General features: G+C 32.4%; 3 protein-coding genes across 5 annotated transcripts; 1 reads left to right on the top strand and 2 right to left on the bottom strand.

Annotated features, from left to right (window-relative positions):
• Positions 1–166: 166 nt before the first annotated feature.
• On the bottom strand, positions 167–4,151 carry LOC114380187 (translocon-associated protein subunit alpha-like). Its single transcript, XM_028339145.1, has 8 exons — positions 3,941–4,151; positions 3,153–3,314; positions 2,996–3,046; positions 2,643–2,731; positions 1,821–1,898; positions 1,508–1,711; positions 666–737; positions 167–522 (listed from the first exon to the last, which is right to left on the bottom strand). The coding sequence occupies exons 1-8, from the start codon at positions 4,008–4,010 to the stop codon at positions 472–474; spliced, it is 777 nt and encodes a 258-aa protein (XP_028194946.1). The 5' UTR covers positions 4,011–4,151; the 3' UTR covers positions 167–471.
• A 2,087-nt stretch (positions 4,152–6,238) lies between these two features.
• On the top strand, positions 6,239–11,025 carry LOC114378524 (transcription factor bHLH121-like). The gene is made up of 5 exons (XM_028337129.1): positions 6,239–6,487; positions 7,189–7,304; positions 7,855–7,982; positions 8,075–8,527; positions 8,625–11,025. The coding sequence occupies exons 2-5, from the start codon at positions 7,205–7,207 to the stop codon at positions 8,769–8,771; spliced, it is 828 nt and encodes a 275-aa protein (XP_028192930.1). The 5' UTR covers positions 6,239–6,487; positions 7,189–7,204; the 3' UTR covers positions 8,772–11,025.
• Positions 11,026–12,846: 1,821 nt separating this feature from the next.
• On the bottom strand, positions 12,847–16,050 carry LOC114377921. Of its 3 annotated transcripts, none has more exons than XM_028336397.1 (2): positions 15,917–16,050; positions 12,847–15,358 (listed from the first exon to the last, which is right to left on the bottom strand). In XM_028336397.1, the coding sequence occupies exon 2, from the start codon at positions 13,828–13,830 to the stop codon at positions 13,438–13,440; it is 393 nt and encodes a 130-aa protein (XP_028192198.1). In that variant the 5' UTR covers positions 13,831–15,358; positions 15,917–16,050; the 3' UTR covers positions 12,847–13,437. The 3 variants fall into 3 exon arrangements, with proteins under 3 accessions (XP_028192198.1, XP_028192197.1, XP_028192199.1); XM_028336396.1 differs by having other exon boundaries at positions 15,826–15,963; XM_028336398.1 differs by lacking the exon at positions 15,917–16,050 and adding an exon at positions 15,671–15,797.
• Positions 16,051–18,160: the final 2,110 nt, after the last annotated feature.

Here is an 18,160-nt window from a genome sequence, read left to right as displayed (position 1 = left end):
ATTTATATTTAAATATAACATACAAGATCACTTTATACATACATATATATCTATATATATCTATATATATATATATATATATATATATATGTCCAAAGGGAGTAACTTCCATTCCATTAATGAGCTCCGTCATTATAAATATATAGAACGAGAAAAAGGCATGGACTAGAAACCAAAAATCCAAATTCGCCCTCAAACACAGAATAAACGTTATCTAGTAAAAATTATGCCACATCTCAAAAGTTGTATCCTTCCTAACTCAAATCCCTGTTAGTTTTGAAAAAGTTCAACTACATTCGAATGGAGAAAAGCAAAAATTCTTAAGCTACAACAAAAAGCTAGATCCTTCAGCCAAAATTTCACAACTACTTCCTCGTGCTCTCTCAAACTCAAACCTAGTCTGTTACAGGATTCTGTATTCCATATCCATGATAGAGTCTTGTGTGTGGCTGAACGTGAGAAATTGCTTATCTACTTCTTCTTCTTTGACTTGCTTGACATAGACTGAGTATATGCAGTTCCCTGCGTGTCAAAATAAAAGGCACAGGAAGAGATTTCATAAGTCCAATAATGATACATTACAGGTTTAAGCATCAAATATGAAATCAAAATATGTATATTATTTTATCCTGATTTTAAACATTATATAAAGCATAAGAACAGACCTGCAGCCATTCATCTGTTGAAGCATCAGTAGTCCTAGTCCCAACTTCAACTTTTGGCGCCCTCTTTGTTTTCTGACCAAATATTCATGTGCAGGAATGAGATTATCAGAAAGAGGAAGCAAATACGTGGCTTAAGTGGGAAACAAACAAAAAAGCTTGAAATTTTCTTTTAAATTAAAATTCTGATCAGCTGCCTTTCTTAATATTGTATATGCATGAGATCTGATAACTAACATCTGCCCTAAAAAAACATATCAAATGAAGAGAGAAACTCTTGTAGGCTCCAGGAGTAAATGGATTCTTTTGCTTTAGATAACTAAAAACCCACACCAATATCACACCAACCACGTCAGTTATAGCTTAAAACCATGCAAACATGACGACTTCTCCTACTAAGCTGCTGATTATTTCACAGATCTCTCTGTCCTAGACCATCTAAGGATCTCCCGCAAAGGACAATTTCATAGTAGAGTTCATTATGGAAATGGATATAAGGTAGAACTCTAAAATTAACACTGCCAAATTGTAGTTAGTATGAACTATGAATTAGTGTTTGGCAAGACTTTTGAATGAACCATGGAGTTAGGAAGTGTCATTAAACTCTTTTAGAAGTAACATACTCATAACAAACCATAGTTAGCAAAAATAATCAAATAACAAGAGAACCAAATAATTATGAGTTATGACTTATGATCTCATGACATATTGTAGTTAGCAAATCAAACAAGTGCAAAGTCTGAGTATAAATTGGGACACATATTATGAGGAGTACCATTAGCAAACTCTAACAGTGAAGGCAATCCTTGATAGCACATTATATGAAAAAATAAAGATTTTAATACCTTAGATAGGTGTTGTATTTGACCATGAATCCATAGCCCCAGGAGGACAAGGAGTGCAACCCCAAGAGTAACAAGAAAAACAGATTCCATGCTTAGAAAAGCACCAGATTCAACAACTTCAACAGTGCCATTAAAAAAGGTGCTTTGGAATGGATGTTCATCTATCTCGTATATGATAGTGCCCACAAGGTCAAAAGTTCCAGACTGCATAACAGAAAAAACATTAGGCATAATGAGTATAATAGTCCCTTCCCTTGAGATGCTTTACTCACTGAGAAACTAAAAGCATTGGCCTTTAGAGCAGTGGAGATACCTGCAAGAACTTACTGACTGCAAATAAATAAGGGAAAGTAGCTTGTGCTGAGGCTGGTACAGAACCATTGTTAAAACCCTGCAATTAAAACAAAAGCTTGCATTTAAAATATTTATGCAATACCATTTGCTGAATCAGAGAATAAGCTGAATAATGATACTGATGTAATATCACAGAAACCTATTTGCTTCACAAGGAAAAGCCATGTGCAATGACCTATTAACCATAAGTTCTTAAAGTAATTTGTTCAAGGTGACTCAATGTTCCCAAATGGACTTGCAGAACTACTTTAGACAGTTGGGCATTATCTGGCCTGACAAAATCATTGGCTCTCATATTTTATGGGGATTCTGGATGAAATAAAAAGGAAATGAAAAATATCACAAAGCATCCCCATTCACACTTTTAGCGTGCAGGGGTGCCGGCGTCAACTCTAGGATATCCATACACAAATATGCTGAAAAGCCATTGTCAATACAGGGGGCATATATAGCATTTCTGGTCATATGAATATTAACAGTTCTAGTATTTTAAAACCTGGTCTTTCAAGGGGAGAGTATTAAGTGAAAAACTATTAAGTGTTTCTTCAAACTCTTGGACCCAAACAACACATTACATTTTACTACCCAAACTATTTTCAGGAATATTTGAAATTCTCTTTTTAGAATATATAATTAGCTTATTCCCAGTATTGATTCTATTCTATAGAATCTGCATTGATTTTTATCAAGCATAACAAATCCTTTAAAGTAATATAGGCAGTATAATTCTTGATCACAAATAAATAGCCACGTTTAATTTGGAAATTAAGCAACTTATTACCTGTGCAGTAAGATTTTGAACCAGCATACGGTGATCAAAAGGAAGGTGAACACTAGCCTTGATCGCAATAACATTCAAGCTTGAATCCCCTGTTTTCATTCCACACAATGAATGAAATAAGGCAATCTGCTAATGCATGAATACCTCTATTTTCTTTTGTAGTTTCCACACTCTCCGTATATCAATAAGAAAATTATGTAGAAGAATAACGAAAAATGAAGATATGTTTCAGTGTTAAATGAAAAATGAAAGGCATAACTACTGAATAGTGACAAACATAACAGTTAACAAAGTCAAAAGCATCAAACTGAAAGCTAAAATATAACAATGAGTATCAAATTTGATTGATTTACCATCATTTTTAACACCAACAAGCAGCTCTGACTCTTCTCCAGCTGTTATCACTGCATCATATTTACATGAAAAAACAAATTCAACCCACTATCAAACAAAACAAAAAGAATGCATTATGAACCATATTTTTTGTGCACTAGACAGAACCATTCTTACATCTTGCACTATTTTTCGGAAATACACTTATTGTTTCAATTCCTGGAGCAGAAGGGAAAGTCCCATCACCAAAGTCTTGGACATCATCACCAACAATGCCGATATCACCTGATTCTTCAGCAGCCTCCACTACATCATCAGAGTCTGACTGGCACCTAGCAACTAGCAAGTAGACAAAACCACATCTAATTATGGTCTTGCACAAAATGCATGAAAGCATGCCTATCAAGTTATTTGACAGATCCAATGGGGCAAATAAAATAATAAATAGCAGAGAGAAAGAGACATGCTGACTTTAACATCTATGTATCTTTGACACACAAACTTCATAGAGTGCAACAAACAGAACCAGATTCCAGATAAACATAGCATTATACCATCAATCCACCCCTATAAGTCAATCTAGCTCGGGAATTCAATTTGAAATATATGTTAAAAGATACACATTTTCGACAATTGGTTCCAATCATTAAAAAAATGAAATGCCAAGTGCCTGATTGTAAAATGCCCATCAATAAAAAAGCGTTTTCACTCTCTAAAATCAAAGCAGGAATGCAGTGCAAGCAAAAATACATGGTCCCAACAATGATCAGAATTCAAAAAAATAAAAATAAAAAGTAAACAATAAAAAAGCAGAGCTCAAGGGGGCAGCTGGAAAGGGAACAATTGGGCCAGCACCAAAGTAAAAATAGGAACTTTATCATAAATCCAATAAGAAATCACGATAATCGTGACATGCAAGGATCGAAGGTGGAACGGATCTAGATCTAGAAACAGAGGGAGAAGACCTTGGAGGAGAGGGGAAGCGAGGAGGAGAAGAGCGAGGGCGAAAACCCAAAATTTGTCGATGCAGGCCATGATGGTGTGGGGTAGGTGTCAAATTTCCAAACTTCAATTCAATGTGTGAATCTTCAACCCTGAAATACAGAGATTTGTAATGGGGGTGTTAGGGAAGGTGCGCATTCCACGAACGACTTCCCAGAATGATGTCGTTTACATATAGGCCGTACTCTCTTTGCTTAGATGTCGGGATTATCGCTTTTCATTGGTCGTTTCACGTGGCACTTGGTGACTCACCTATCCTTCTCATCTATACTAAGGGAATTTGTAAATTGTAATGATAGTTTTTTTAGTGGGTTTCTTTATATCATTAAAGTTTTTTTTATGTCACATTATTTTTAAGAAATTTATACGTAAATATATTTTAATAATAAAAAATTTATACTTTCATATTTTTAATTAATTATAATTCAAATAAAATTATTAAATCAATTTTTAATAATTATGTTTAAAATATTAAATATTTAAAATTGATGAAAATTTAATTTATTTTTAATTTTTAGAATAATTTAAAAATAAAAAAATTACATTACATTACATGATAATATTTAATTAAAAAATAATGAGAATTCTATAATATGAAAATTAGTACATAACGATGAAAAAACATTTTACACAATATTAGACAATTAAGTACAATAACATTAAAAACAATAAAAAAACATAATATGATTGTGGGAATGAAATAATAACAATACTGATGACAGTAAAAATAATAACGTAACGTGACCACAATGGAGATGAAAAAATGACGAACAGTGACACGTATAGTGGTGGTGAGGTGAAAAAGGTGAGATGTGGTGGATTAAAATCTATTTTTTAAAACTAAAAATTAAATTTACAAATTTTTTTCTTGGTTTTAACATTAAATGTAAAACTATTTTGAAATTGAGTTAAAATCAATTTAGTTTTATTTTTGCTCAACGTGATTTACTTTAAAAATTATATTTAGAAACCGAAAATAAAAAACTTATAACCACCCGAAGGGAGCCTTAGGTGTTTGAGATAGAATGGGAACTCGGCTCGAGAGAAGGTTGATATGAAAGAGCTTAGGTTTTGAAAATAGATTCAGTGTATTTTTTCAGAACAAGTTAAAATTTCATATTGGATTGTTCCAACTTATTTAATATCTAGTATTCTCTTAAAAAGTATAAATTTTTAAATAATTATTTATTAATAGTAAAACTATTAATTAGTGTTGCACAAAATAAGCATTTATTTTATGCAACTAAAACTTATAATTTATGATAAATAATTATTTATGAATATATATACACATATATTATAATTAAAATCTGTATTTAATAAATATTTTTAATATATAAATTATATAGATTTATGATAAATAGTTTATCTTGTGATGTATTTTTATATTTAATTATTGATAATTTATTTTAAAAAAAATATTTAAATTTAAGTTAGAACAAAAGATGTGTATGTTAGGAGCACATTTGAATTTTGAAGTTTACTTACAATTTGCTAAATAGTTCCGTTGATATTAAAATTTAAAAGCAGGAGAGGATATATATATGTTAAGAGGGTGAAATTCACCTCTTCATGAAATAAGAGTATTTCAGCTATTTTTTAGAATATATAATTTATTATTACGTGTTAACTCATCACATATACCTATTGAGATTAGAGGGGTTGGATAGTATAGATAAGGTGTCTTATGTTTTAGAGAGAATATTTGTTGAAAAAAAAAATAAATTTATTTATTAAAACAAATATTTATTTTAACAAATAAATAACTTTATGTTTTTTAAATGTATTTGTCTAAATTGTTTCTGTTTTAAAACAATAGTTTTTTTTTCCTTATTTTGAGAAATAAATCTTATATGCTTCTTAAAAAAACATTTATATAAAAAAACACTTAAAGTTACCTTTTTAAAATTTAAACAAATTCACCCTTTATTTTCTTTTTCTGTCTATAAAAAAGTAAATTTATGCTTATTTAAAAAGCAAATCCTACCTATTTATTAAATAAATGTTTTTTTAAAAAGTACTTATTTTAAAATTGGTTATGTTAAGTTTAAAAAACTGATTACTAATCTTATTGCTATTATTATTATTATTATTACTAGCGATAATTTCTTGATTAATTTAGTAGCAAAATTGACTAAGTAAAAAAGAAAATAAAAAATGTATTGATATAGATTAAAATCCCACCTAAAATGTCACATGCTTAATTGCTTATGTATCTATCTCATAACCAGTGAAAAAATGTATCTATCTCATAAACTTACTCGAATCTGCTAATAGCAGGGTTTAAATAATTTGTACAAAATCGTAGATTCAAACTTTATTTACAACAACAAAAATTCTCACACAACCCATTACTCCATTAGGAATAGTCGAATGTCAAGTGACCTTCATTTGTCATTGGGAATTGATTCCTAAAATTTGACGAAAAGAGATTACAGGGAAAGTGGGAAACAGTAGATGATCCCAATGGGAATTGGCAAAATTGGAGATCATCGACCATAGATATCAAGGTAAAATCTCTGATCTTAGTTTCTCCATCTTCCATTTTTTTCATCATCAAACATTCTGAATTCCTTCCAATAATTGGAGTTCCTAGTCATCGTTTTCAACCCAATTACGGATACAATTTTTTTGTCTTACTTTCTGAGAAACTTAGAGGGCTCAAGTAACTACATAATCGTGCTTTGGTCATAAGGGTATATAATCTAATCAATGATACGATATTCTGTTGAGAATTGTATTAGTTTCCTTAGAAGTAAGCTTGTCATTGTTTTGTACTGCCTGATAATAACTTCAAAGATTTATCTTGTCATTAGAGAATTTTATTAGCTTTTAGCAGTAATAGATTACGTTGATATGACAATTTTGCCTTGTTCTTACGACCCTATTCCTCCTTAAGCAGTAACAGAACGACACAAACATTAAAATAAATGGAGAGAAATAAAAGCTCTGGAGAGTTTTTAAACAGGAAAGACTCTATAGGATAAATTATTATAGTACCACCTTACATAGTTACTGAGAGTTTAGGTTTATATTCTATGAAATTGAATATCCCCATGTAGAAAATGTGTCGAAATAATCTTTTAAGTCAAAGATTACTGCTTATTATTTTGATAATGTTGGTTTTTCTTATTCTACAAAGCTGAAACCAATGATCTAAACTTTGATTAAACTATTATTCTTTCCGGAACTCATGTATGTATTATCAAAGGTCTGAAGTTGAACCAATGGATTGTACAGCTGCAAGGAAAACACAAAAGGCTGACCGAGAAAAGCTAAGGAGGGATCGATTCAATGTACAGTTTGTAGAACTGGGTAACATTTTAGGTAAATCAAATTTCACTCTCACATTAAAACAACAAAAAGTTTATTAGACTGGTAAAAAATGTCATGGGTTTTGATATTTTGTTGTTATTCTTGACTTACTAATGATATCCAACTACATGGTTCTCTTTACTTGAATAATGTATTAATAATAACTGAAGCATTGTAACTAACAGAACAGTATCCATATTGCTTTTATGTTATACAAGTGTTAGCATTGGTTTGTATTTTATTTACCTTCCCCAAAACACTGGTTCATCCATAAAGTCCTTTATGCTGCAGTTGTCATTTTCAAATAAGGAGCTTTCTTTGGATCTTCATATTTGTATAAATGTCAACAACTTCAGTTTTGAAATTATCCTGGTTGGAGTTCAATTATTTTCAACTACATGTAGCAGAGGTTACTTTAGGTTACATATGCTGATAATTTGTATGAAACAAATTGTTGCCTGTTGCTTCTTTAGAATTTGTCCATGTGATGCTAAGAACTGATCAAAAAGCACTTCTCTTGAGTCTTGAATCACTCTTTGCTTGTGGTGACTCTGAAATGCAGACCCTGATAGGCCCAAAAATGACAAAGCAACCATTCTAGGTGATACAATTCAATTGCTAAAGGACCTTACTTCTGAAGTCAGTAAACTTAAAGATGAATATGCTACTCTAAATGAAGAATCTTGTGAGGTAATATTTTCTCGTCTTGCTTTGATGAGTCACCTTGATGCTTTTGGGACATAAATTAATAAGGGAAATAGTGATATTTATTCAATTTTCAGTTGGCTCAGGAGAAAAATGAACTCAGAGAAGAGAAGGCTTCTCTTAAATCGGATATTTTGAAGTTGAATAATCAGTATCAGCAACAGCTCAGGACTGTGTCTCCATGGACTGCAACGGATCATTCAATAATGCTAGCTCCACCATCATATCCATATCCAGTGCCAATGCCAATACCTCCTGCTCCTATTGCCATGCAGCCATACCCCTTCTATGCTAATCAACATTCTGCAATCATCCCTAACCCTTGTTCAACATTTGTTCCTTATTTAGTCCCCAATACCCTTACTGAACAGCGATCCACCCAGTACATGTCGCCACCTGTTCATCCAGGTTTTCGGTCCCATGTGTCAGGAAAACAAGAGTCCAGAAACAAATCATCCAAGGAGAGCAAGGCTGAAAAACATGAGGATTCTAATGATGTCACTCTGACTCCTGGGTCTTCTGCTGATCAGGTCAGTGTTGCTTTTCAAGGAAATCTTGTTTGTAACATATAGCTGTGATAAAAAAAGGTATTGGATTCAAGTGGTGTTTGTGTGTTGGGTTTTGCAGGATTTATCATCTGGACAAAGAAAATCTAGCAAGTTGTCAAGGAAGGAAAGCAGTTGCACTGAAGTGAGTTCTTTAGATAGGTGCTCTTTGTCTTGTAGCGTTCAGGATAGTTCATCAAGTAGTGTAGTTCACAAGCACAAAGGCTAATGAATGAGAAATGGCACAATTTTGGTCAAGTGCTTATGATGAAGTTTTTCCATTGTTTTAACTGCTGCAACTGTCTGGAGGCATAAGTTATTTGTGGTCTTATTAAAAAAGAAGTAACTTCTGTAATCTCTCCCTGACTAGGAATTTATTCTTAAGTAGGTTTAAATACTAAAAAACAAAAAAAATACTATACCCAAACTTTTTCTTGCTGGGGAAAATATTGGAAGGTTTGGATCATTGGATGTTATATAGTTATTTCTTGTAAAAAATTGAAAGTGCAGGTGAAAAATCTCCCAAGTTGATGATCATCGTGGCTAATGTGTAGGGGAGGTGTAAAATCCCTTCACCTATCGGCCATCAACCAGAAATTGCATTTGTACTATATATATGTATAATTTTTTTATACAAAAAAGAAAGATATAGAAAGAGAATTACAAATGTGAGATAGGATTGTTGATATAATTGAGAGAGAGAAAAATAAAAAGTAATATTATTGTAAGAATGCTATATAAATAGTATAACTATATATAAACTAGACTCTGAATGTTGCTATGTATTAGTTAAACTATATATAAACTAGTACGTAGTCTATTGAGAGAAATATGTAAGAGAGATCTTCTTTGAGGTTTTCTTAGTAATTGTATTTTTCTCTTTAATGGAGAGCGCTAGTGTGTTCTTTTTATGTTTTCAGAGAGAAGTGTTGTAATTTCTTTCACTTTTTTTCTTCTTGTCCATTGCGATTTCAAATGTTCTTTTCTCATATTTTATTTTAGTTTAGTTATTTTTTATACTCTAATATGAGTATTAGAGTTAGTAAGTTGTGATATTGTTTCACTTTGATTTATGTTGTTATGGTGTTGAAAAAAACATTCTTATTAGGCTTTGTGGTTGTGATGTAGTTTGATCTGTTACATTAGAAAAGAATTATTTTTGTTTTTGGATGTATAGTGAGGTAGTGTGAAAGTTCATGCATAGGAAAATTTTGGCTATGGAAAGACTTTGCGTTTAAGTGTGTCAGTTGGTGACCGCCTTTTTCCTGGAAACTTTGGTGTACTAGTTCACGGTCTTCAGTCAGTCACTGTTCCATGTTCCAGTAGGTTGTACTATTTACGGTGGAAGTTGTGGAAGTTAGTTCTTTAGTGTGAAACCATGGTTTCAAAATATGAGATAGAAAAGTTCAATGAGAGTAAGTTTTCTCTGTGGAAATTAAAGATAAGAGTAATTTTGAGGAAGGACAATTGTCAAAGATGAAATTGAAGGCAGACTTGTGGATATTTCTGATGGAAGGTGGAAAGAGAGGGATGAAAATGCTGTTTCCAATTTGCACTAAGTAATGGCTGGCTTAATTTTGTCCAGTATTACGGAGAAGAAGACTGCAAAGGAAATTTGGAATACTCTCTACAAATTGTATGAGCGAGATACTCTCCACAAATAGTCTGAGCTTAAGTCACTTCACATCAGAATATTTTTGAAAAGGAAACTCTACACTCTTTGAATGAATGAGTCCACTTTGGTGACAGATCACATTAACAATCTGAATACTTCATTTGCCAGTTTTCCGAGTCAGATTTCAACATAGAAGAAAACCAGCAGGTGAAGCTTCTACTTCAGATTCAACCAGCTACCAGATTCATATGATCAACTCATCATCAAAATAACAAATAATAATATTGTTGGCCGTTTAATCTTTAATGATGCTGCCAGAGCTATTCTTGAAGAATTCAGGCGGAAGAATAAGGAGGACATGTTGGAAAATTCCAAGCAAGTAGGGGCTTTAACAATGACGAGACGAAGATCAATGGAACGTGGCTCTAGTGGGGGTCAAAATCATGGTAGATCAAAGTCTTGAGAAGTAGGAAGAACCTCAAATGCTATAATTGTAGCAAGTGAGAACACTTAAATAAGGATTGTTGGCACAAGAAGAATAGAGGAAAGAATTTTGAAGCATCAACTTCTCAAGGTTCTGTTGCAAGTACCTCAGATGATGCACAGTTTCTCCTTTGAACTTCTCTTAGTCGTTGTATTCTCCTGTTTAATAGAGAGTGTTAGTGTGCTCTCGGTGTTTAGAGAGAGAAGTGTTGTAATTTCTTAGTTTAGTTGGGAGTTACTATTTTCGATACTTTGATACCCAACACATCATTTTTCAGTCCAACTATGGTAATTAGATTCTTGATTGAATCTTGACATGGGTCTAAACAATAGAACTAATGCCAGCACGCCAGAGATACTCTTTGCAAGTTTCTCTTTTTAATCATTGAGTAAAATTCAAGTGTTTTGTGATTGTGTTGCTCAACATTAAATCAATTTGGTGAGTTACAATTTTTGGTACTAGACTACAAGTAAATATCTCCTAGGTAGGTAGAAAATCTAATTGAGCAGTCTAACATATTCCTGTGTTATCTTTGTTGGCTGTAAATGAGCAGACTAACTGGACTTAAAATATGACACAAGTTATTATGTTAAAGATCAAATTGTAGAGAAAATAATAAAACGTGTACCTATTACTAGCAGACACAGGCGTAATATATCATTGCTTATGATATGACGAAATTCTAATTTGGTATTTTGTTCTTTTTATTTTAAAATACAAAGGCAGGCTAAACAAATTTAAAAACTATATTACAAGGCAATACACTATAGTCAACCAATAATTGAACGATATTACGCATCACAAAGGTTGCGATACCCCGTTCCATCAATCTAGTCCAATCTCTGATTGTTGTGCTGCTAAATTATGATAAGTATTTTCTGCATACCATTGGTTATCATAATTTATCCAAAAAACATATATAAGTTAATAGTTGTTTGAATTTTTTTATAATTTATTTTTTACTTCATAAGTTCATAATATTCAGCTAATAATTAGAAATAAAAAAAAACTAAATTTACAAGCACTACTAGTACAGAGAAAAAAATGTTGGTTGGACAGAAGTTGCACTCAAAGAATATATGCTAAAGCCAGCCTGATATCAGAAGCAAAAGAAGATTATATTAGCCTTAAAGGACAACCTAGTGTGCTTATGATACAGTCCAGTTCTGCATGTGTCATTGAGTGAGAACGAAAGAGAGCAAAATGGGGTGGTTCTATACAAAGAAGAAAAGTGCAGAATGGAAGCAGGGATGCACATTGCAAGAGCAGACCATAGACACTGCTTCTCTTTCTCCAACTCTTCACTTGCTTGTGATATTAGGCATTGTCCTTAGCTTGTTGTGGCTCTCCCGTTACACCACCTACAAGGCTCAGCAGAATCACACAGTCATCTACTATCAGTTATTCCTCTTTCTTTCGCCTGTCATCTTCATATTCCTCTTGCTCTCATATTACACCTGTGGAAGGCTCAACTTTTGCTTCATGTCTTCGAGGCACGAGTCATTCCAACGAGCTGTTGTGTCTCCCTTGAAGCTGGAACGTACTCATCTTGCTGCTCTGTAGCCACTGCGACCACTTTGTTATTAATCTTTATTTTATTCTAAGTGGTTTTTAGGATCTCTCAGAGAAGGAGACAAAATTCCCATATGTTATCACCACACACACAAGTATAAGACAGCTTTTGTTGAAATATTTTTTTGTTCTTGTTCACATGCAGGTCATATATACATATATTGATATATTACTAAATTATTTTCTGATATTCTGTATGTAAATTAATTTTTAGTCCTTTCACTTGTGAAAAAATTGGAATTTGATATGCACGTAGCAATTCAATGGTTTGTTCTAGCTATCATTTTCTTGTGCTTGTGTTGGTGAAATTTATGAAAGCAGGACTAGTTAATAGGAATGCGTAACAAGTAACAACTATTTTTCCCTTGTGAACGAAAACCTTATCGCTTCAAATAAATTGCTTTTTTTTTTTTAAACATTATACTGTAATTCATTATGCGTTTCATTTACTAGTCTCTTATGTAATGAAACTTGCTAATGTTAAATTCAAATTTACATAAAGACAAAATATATGCCTTTCCCTTTTTTATACTTAACTAGCTAAAATTGTTCTAGAAAATGCATTGTAATATATATATATATATATATATATATATATATATACATATATATATTATGATTTGAGCTGCATAAGTGAAGAATAATTTCATAAATAATCTGGACATTTTTCTTTTGAATTGATCCGAATGAATAATAAAAAATAAAATAAAACTGGTGCGAATGACCAAGCTTGTAGAGTCAGAGGAATTCCATAATTTCATGACGATGGCGTTTCTTCCCCTTCCTTTTATCCGAGTGTTGAGTGAAGTTTGGTTTGTCAATAAGTTTCTTAAAACTCATATTAGAAATACTTGTTTCATTTTGTCATGACTTGTGAAATTGCTTTTGTTCAATCAAATTTAACTTAAAAGAACAAATGCAAACAGCAACCGTCTTTTCCAAAAGCCATATGAGAATCACCACCTTAGAATTTAACTCGGACTCTCAGTTTCATCTTATCTTTGCCATCAATCGGAAGGGACACAGCCATATGAGAATCACCTAATCACCTTGAATATGATTCATGTATTCATACAAGCACCATCACATATGTATCTACATATTTACAAATTACACTACTCAAAGGATTTTTACATAGACTAATAGTAGTTACTAAAAACCAAAAATCAAAAGGCACATAAAAGTTAAACCAACCTATAGAAAAACAAGATAAAAAATTCCAAATCAAACAAACCAGCTATCCAGAAAGTTGGATTGATATTGCACCATTATCAGCAACACCAGGATCAAAGCAGCCACACCCCATGGAGAGCTCCCTTCTGAAAAGCCTTGGTGAGTTCGCCCCCGCCTTTCCCCCGGTAATGAAGCAGAGAAGAACCAATATGAATTTTCCATTGATGATAACCAACGAACTATGAGAATTAGCACCACAGGGGTGCAAAAAAGTAACCAACCCAATTGTTGTTCAGCAGTTTCAACCACTTCTTCGTAGGAAAAGTACCATGAAACGCCAAGGAAGATGAAGATCAGCGATAAGATTAACAGAACAGGATACGGCAGGGGATTCAGAGTGAAGCCATCCAAAACAGAGGAGGCTCTGCTTCTACCATAAGCCATTGAATTTTATGGTCTTCGGGGAATTCCGAAGTGAGAAGCTTGGAGGACTTTTTTTTTTATAAAGCAAAGTGAAACATAGGAGTGAGTGACCGATTTGGTGGGTGGCCTAATTGTGGAACTAAGTTGTACTCTGTTAGTGATTCTGTGTTGTTTGATTTGTGGAACTGAAATGTGTCAAGACAAGAGAGGTACTTCTGAAAAAGAGGTTAGAGAATTTCCTTACTGAAGAAGTTAATGGTATTGGCATGCTACTTGTACAACATACAATAACAAATGTGTGTTATTTTTCGGAGTTTTAATTTAATTGACTTTGATCTGCTAGGTTGGAACTTGGACTGTGTAAATGCACATTATGAGCATTGTCCGATTTTGCCCGCAGATGACAGCTTTCAGTTACTGTCAAGCACTTTAGAAATATTTTTATTTAATCTCTTATTGTTTTGAGATTTTTTTTGTAAGAATTTAATTGAAATGTTTTTACAGAAATATTTAATCATATAGACGATCACATAATTAAACATTACGAGTTTTGTAATAACTACTTTAAGTGTTTAATTTGAATACATGGAACAAAAAGTTCTATACTATTAATCAATTGGATGGTGATTTTTATATAACTTGGTGATTATTTTCATAAGAACTTAAATTGATATAGACCTGAAGAGAGAAAAATTGGTACCGATTTATATCAAAAGTATGATTTTTCTTTGGTGTCTCTTTCGCCCACTTCCCACTCAAGTGATTGCTACAATGTTCAACAAAAAATGATTACCTCAAACAACACTATTTGCATTTTTAACGCATTTTAGATGTCTCTGTCCAACTTCTTCAAATGCGCCTCATTTCTGCTAGAATTTAACTAGTGCTAATTATGGGTAGTCCACACTTCAATGCTGAAACTGATACCGCATTAGATTGAATCAGAGATAGTTATCATAAAAAATAATGGAGCTAGTGTGGTGGGGACATATGGGCCATTCTTGGGTAATTGATGATTGATGGGCCATTACCTACTATAAAAATAAAGTCACACTTTTCCGGTTTTCCTCTTTTTTCTACTCCCCTTGACCTTCTCTCTCTCATAAATTCTTAGGTTTTCATTATTGATAGCATTCTCTGAAAAAAAAATATTTTTTTATTTATAAAAATCAAACATAAATAACAAGAAATTTATAATAATTTATACACCTTACTCAACCAACTAGATCACATCACTGCATGGAAAATCTTATATTTTATTTTTTTGAAAATAAAATAAACGAAACACGTAATCATACACCTAATTTTTCTTCTTATTTCTTTGTTTATTACATATATTAGTTTATTTCTCTTCCTGGCTTCCACCATGCACTCAATAAATGTGGTGCACCGGTATCATGGGTACTCTGTACAGTATATTATAAACAACCCTTTAATATTGTAAATCAGACGGTACACCATTTCTCATCACAAGGATCATGCATAAACTCTCGTGTGGATCATTGCAGTTGTGATTCTGTTTGCCTACGGTTTACGGTATATCAGCAAACTGCAATCCAAAAGAAAAATTCATTTCTTCCAGCTTCCAATTATAATCTATCTAGCTAAAAGCATAACAATTTAACTAAACACAGAGTGGTCACTTCAAAAATGCAAGAAAATTCAATCATACAACATAACATGTTTAAATTATAATGTGACTTGATCGATAAGAATATAAGAAATAGGAACATTAGAATTACTGTCCGGTAATACTTTAGTAACATGAAATTTTGGTGCACCGACAATATGAAAGAATAAATTACATTATCTTATAAGGACAATATAAAGATAACAGATGATACTTGATTAAACACAATACCATTCATTCTCATCAAGCGGTAAGGTGTTGAAGATTTTTTTTTTTTGTGTCATCGCAACTGAAAGCCATTGATGTTTTTTCATGCACACGAACATAGAGATTGAAGCTATGATCACATCAATAACACTATCTGTAACAGTAGCAGGCATACGTACACTGACAATATGGTGGCTTGACACAAACCCTTCTTCTTGAACCTCCCAAAAAGGACAACAAAAGCAGGATGAGTACTATGATTATTGGTACCTGAAAAGGTGAGGTGTTATTCGTTTCATCTTCTTCTTCCTCTGCTTCACCTGAGAAGAACTTTGGGGCACATAGAAGAATCAAGGCCACGGCCAAGATCAGAACAACATTGGGAGTATGAGTATCACAAGGCCTGGGTTTACAATAATAGTAACCCATTGAAGGCCTGAAAAAATAACAATTAAGGTTTATAGAAGAAGATTCAGAACGATTAAGTCAAAGCATAGCATACAATTACAATAGCAAGCAAGGAAATTAAGGCTCTACCCACATAACATGGAATTTTATTATATAAAACAAATCAAAGGGAATCTCAACAAGAAGGAAGGAACATATTAATATGCATTATTTGTCCTCCACACAAAAATTTGGTACGTAGTTGCTCTTTTTATGTTATCTATCTGGCTATCATATTCCGTGAGAATGACGAAATTATCATCACACATACCAAATTGTGGGGTCAACTAGCACGTATGGAACTCTTTGGAGCTTAACATTATTTAATTTCAATTTGCTTCAAAATTATATATAAACATACACAAATCTTATTCACCCCTCGTTGTCAAAATTCATAAAACAGTTCAGTTCTTTCTACCGACAAATTGAATTGAACCAAATGGTTGAAATCCGATTCTTGTTGGTTCCATTGTCAGGTAATTTATATTTTTTGGAATTGAAAAGATCCATATATATTTAAGAAATTTAAATGATCAGTTTCCACTAAACTTATATTTTCATTGATTTTTTTTTTTTAAATTCAAACTAAACCGGACCATTTGATTTTGATAAGTTGATTTTTTTTTTTTCTTTCCAAAACCGAATTGACTTGATCTGTGCACCCTCAATGAAGAGGGTGATTATTGTTCTCCCCTTCACAAGACAAACTGGCTTGATCATGGAAAGTTAAAACAAATAGGCTATGTTTGGATTCACAACTTTTTTTTGCAAAAAAGTCATTGTTCCTTTAGATCTTACTTGTGTTTGGATTAGAAATTTTAAAATTTCAGGAAATTTAAAATGCTTAGAATTTGAATTACTTTGATTTTAATTTCTTTCATTTTTCAAATGCTTTGTTTGGATAAATCAATTCAAATTTCTTCAATCTTAAATTTTTTGTTTAGATAGGACAATTCAATTTTCACCATAAACAAAATTTCAATTTTATATTTTAAATAGATGAAATTTAAATACTAAACTTTATAAAAAATAAACACAATCTAATTTTGAAATATTAATTAAAAAATATTTTTCAATTTTTAATAACTTAAAAATATAAAATATTGATAATTTAACTAGGGTTGTTTTGTCTGACCACAACAAGGGATGTTTTCAAACCGACATCAATTAAGGCTATTTTTCGGTCGACATCAAATAAGATTTTTTTGTCAAAGTATGTCGGAAATATTTGTCAGCTGACGTTAGTCGAGGTTATTTTTCGGCTAACGTTGGTTGAGTCTATTTTTTAGTCGATGTTGGCTAGGTTTTTTATCAACGTCGACTAGGGTTTGTTTGGCTGACACCGGCTAGGGTCTTTTCGAATGACATTGACCAAGGTTATTTTTAGCCAACGTCGGCCTAAAATATCCTAGCATGTGTTGACAAATTTTTTTATCTAATATTGGCTAAAAAATAGCTTGGTCGATGCCGATCAATATAACCTACCCGATGTCGGTCGAAAAACATCATTGGTCAATGTTGACCGAAAATTCCTGGTCGAAGTTGGCTAAAAAATAGCCCTGACCAATGTCAGACAAAAAACCCTACCCAACATTGGCTATAAAATAGTCTTGACTGATGTTGGCTAAAAAATAGTTCTGATCGATGTCGACCAAAAAAACTTTAGTGGATGTCGACTGTAAGAACCTAGTCGATGTCGACTAAAAATAGTCATACCCGATATCGGTCATAAATACCTAGTTGGTGTTAACAGAAAAAAAAATCTAGCCAACATCAACCAAAAAACATAGCTAATATGGTTAAGAAATAGCTCTGACTGATGTCAGCCAAAAAACCCTAGTCAATGTCGGCAAAAAAATCCTAACCGATGTCAGTTAAGAAAATTTAGTTGACATCAACAAAAAATACCCTAGTTAACATTGACTGAAAAATAACCTTAGTCAATATTGGCTAAAAAATAGCTTTGGGTGGAAAAACCTAGTTGAGGTCGGCTAAAAAACCCTAACGGGTGTCTACTCAAAAGTTAGTCATGATCGATGTCAGTAGAAAAAATCTAGCCAACGTCGG

This window comes from Glycine soja, chromosome 12 (genome assembly GCF_004193775.1).
Source record: "Glycine soja cultivar W05 chromosome 12, ASM419377v2, whole genome shotgun sequence".
Classification (NCBI taxonomy): Eukaryota; Viridiplantae; Streptophyta; class Magnoliopsida; order Fabales; family Fabaceae; genus Glycine; species Glycine soja.
The sequence above is the reverse complement of the archived record's forward strand: the minus strand, read 5'-3'. Positions and strand labels throughout refer to the sequence as shown.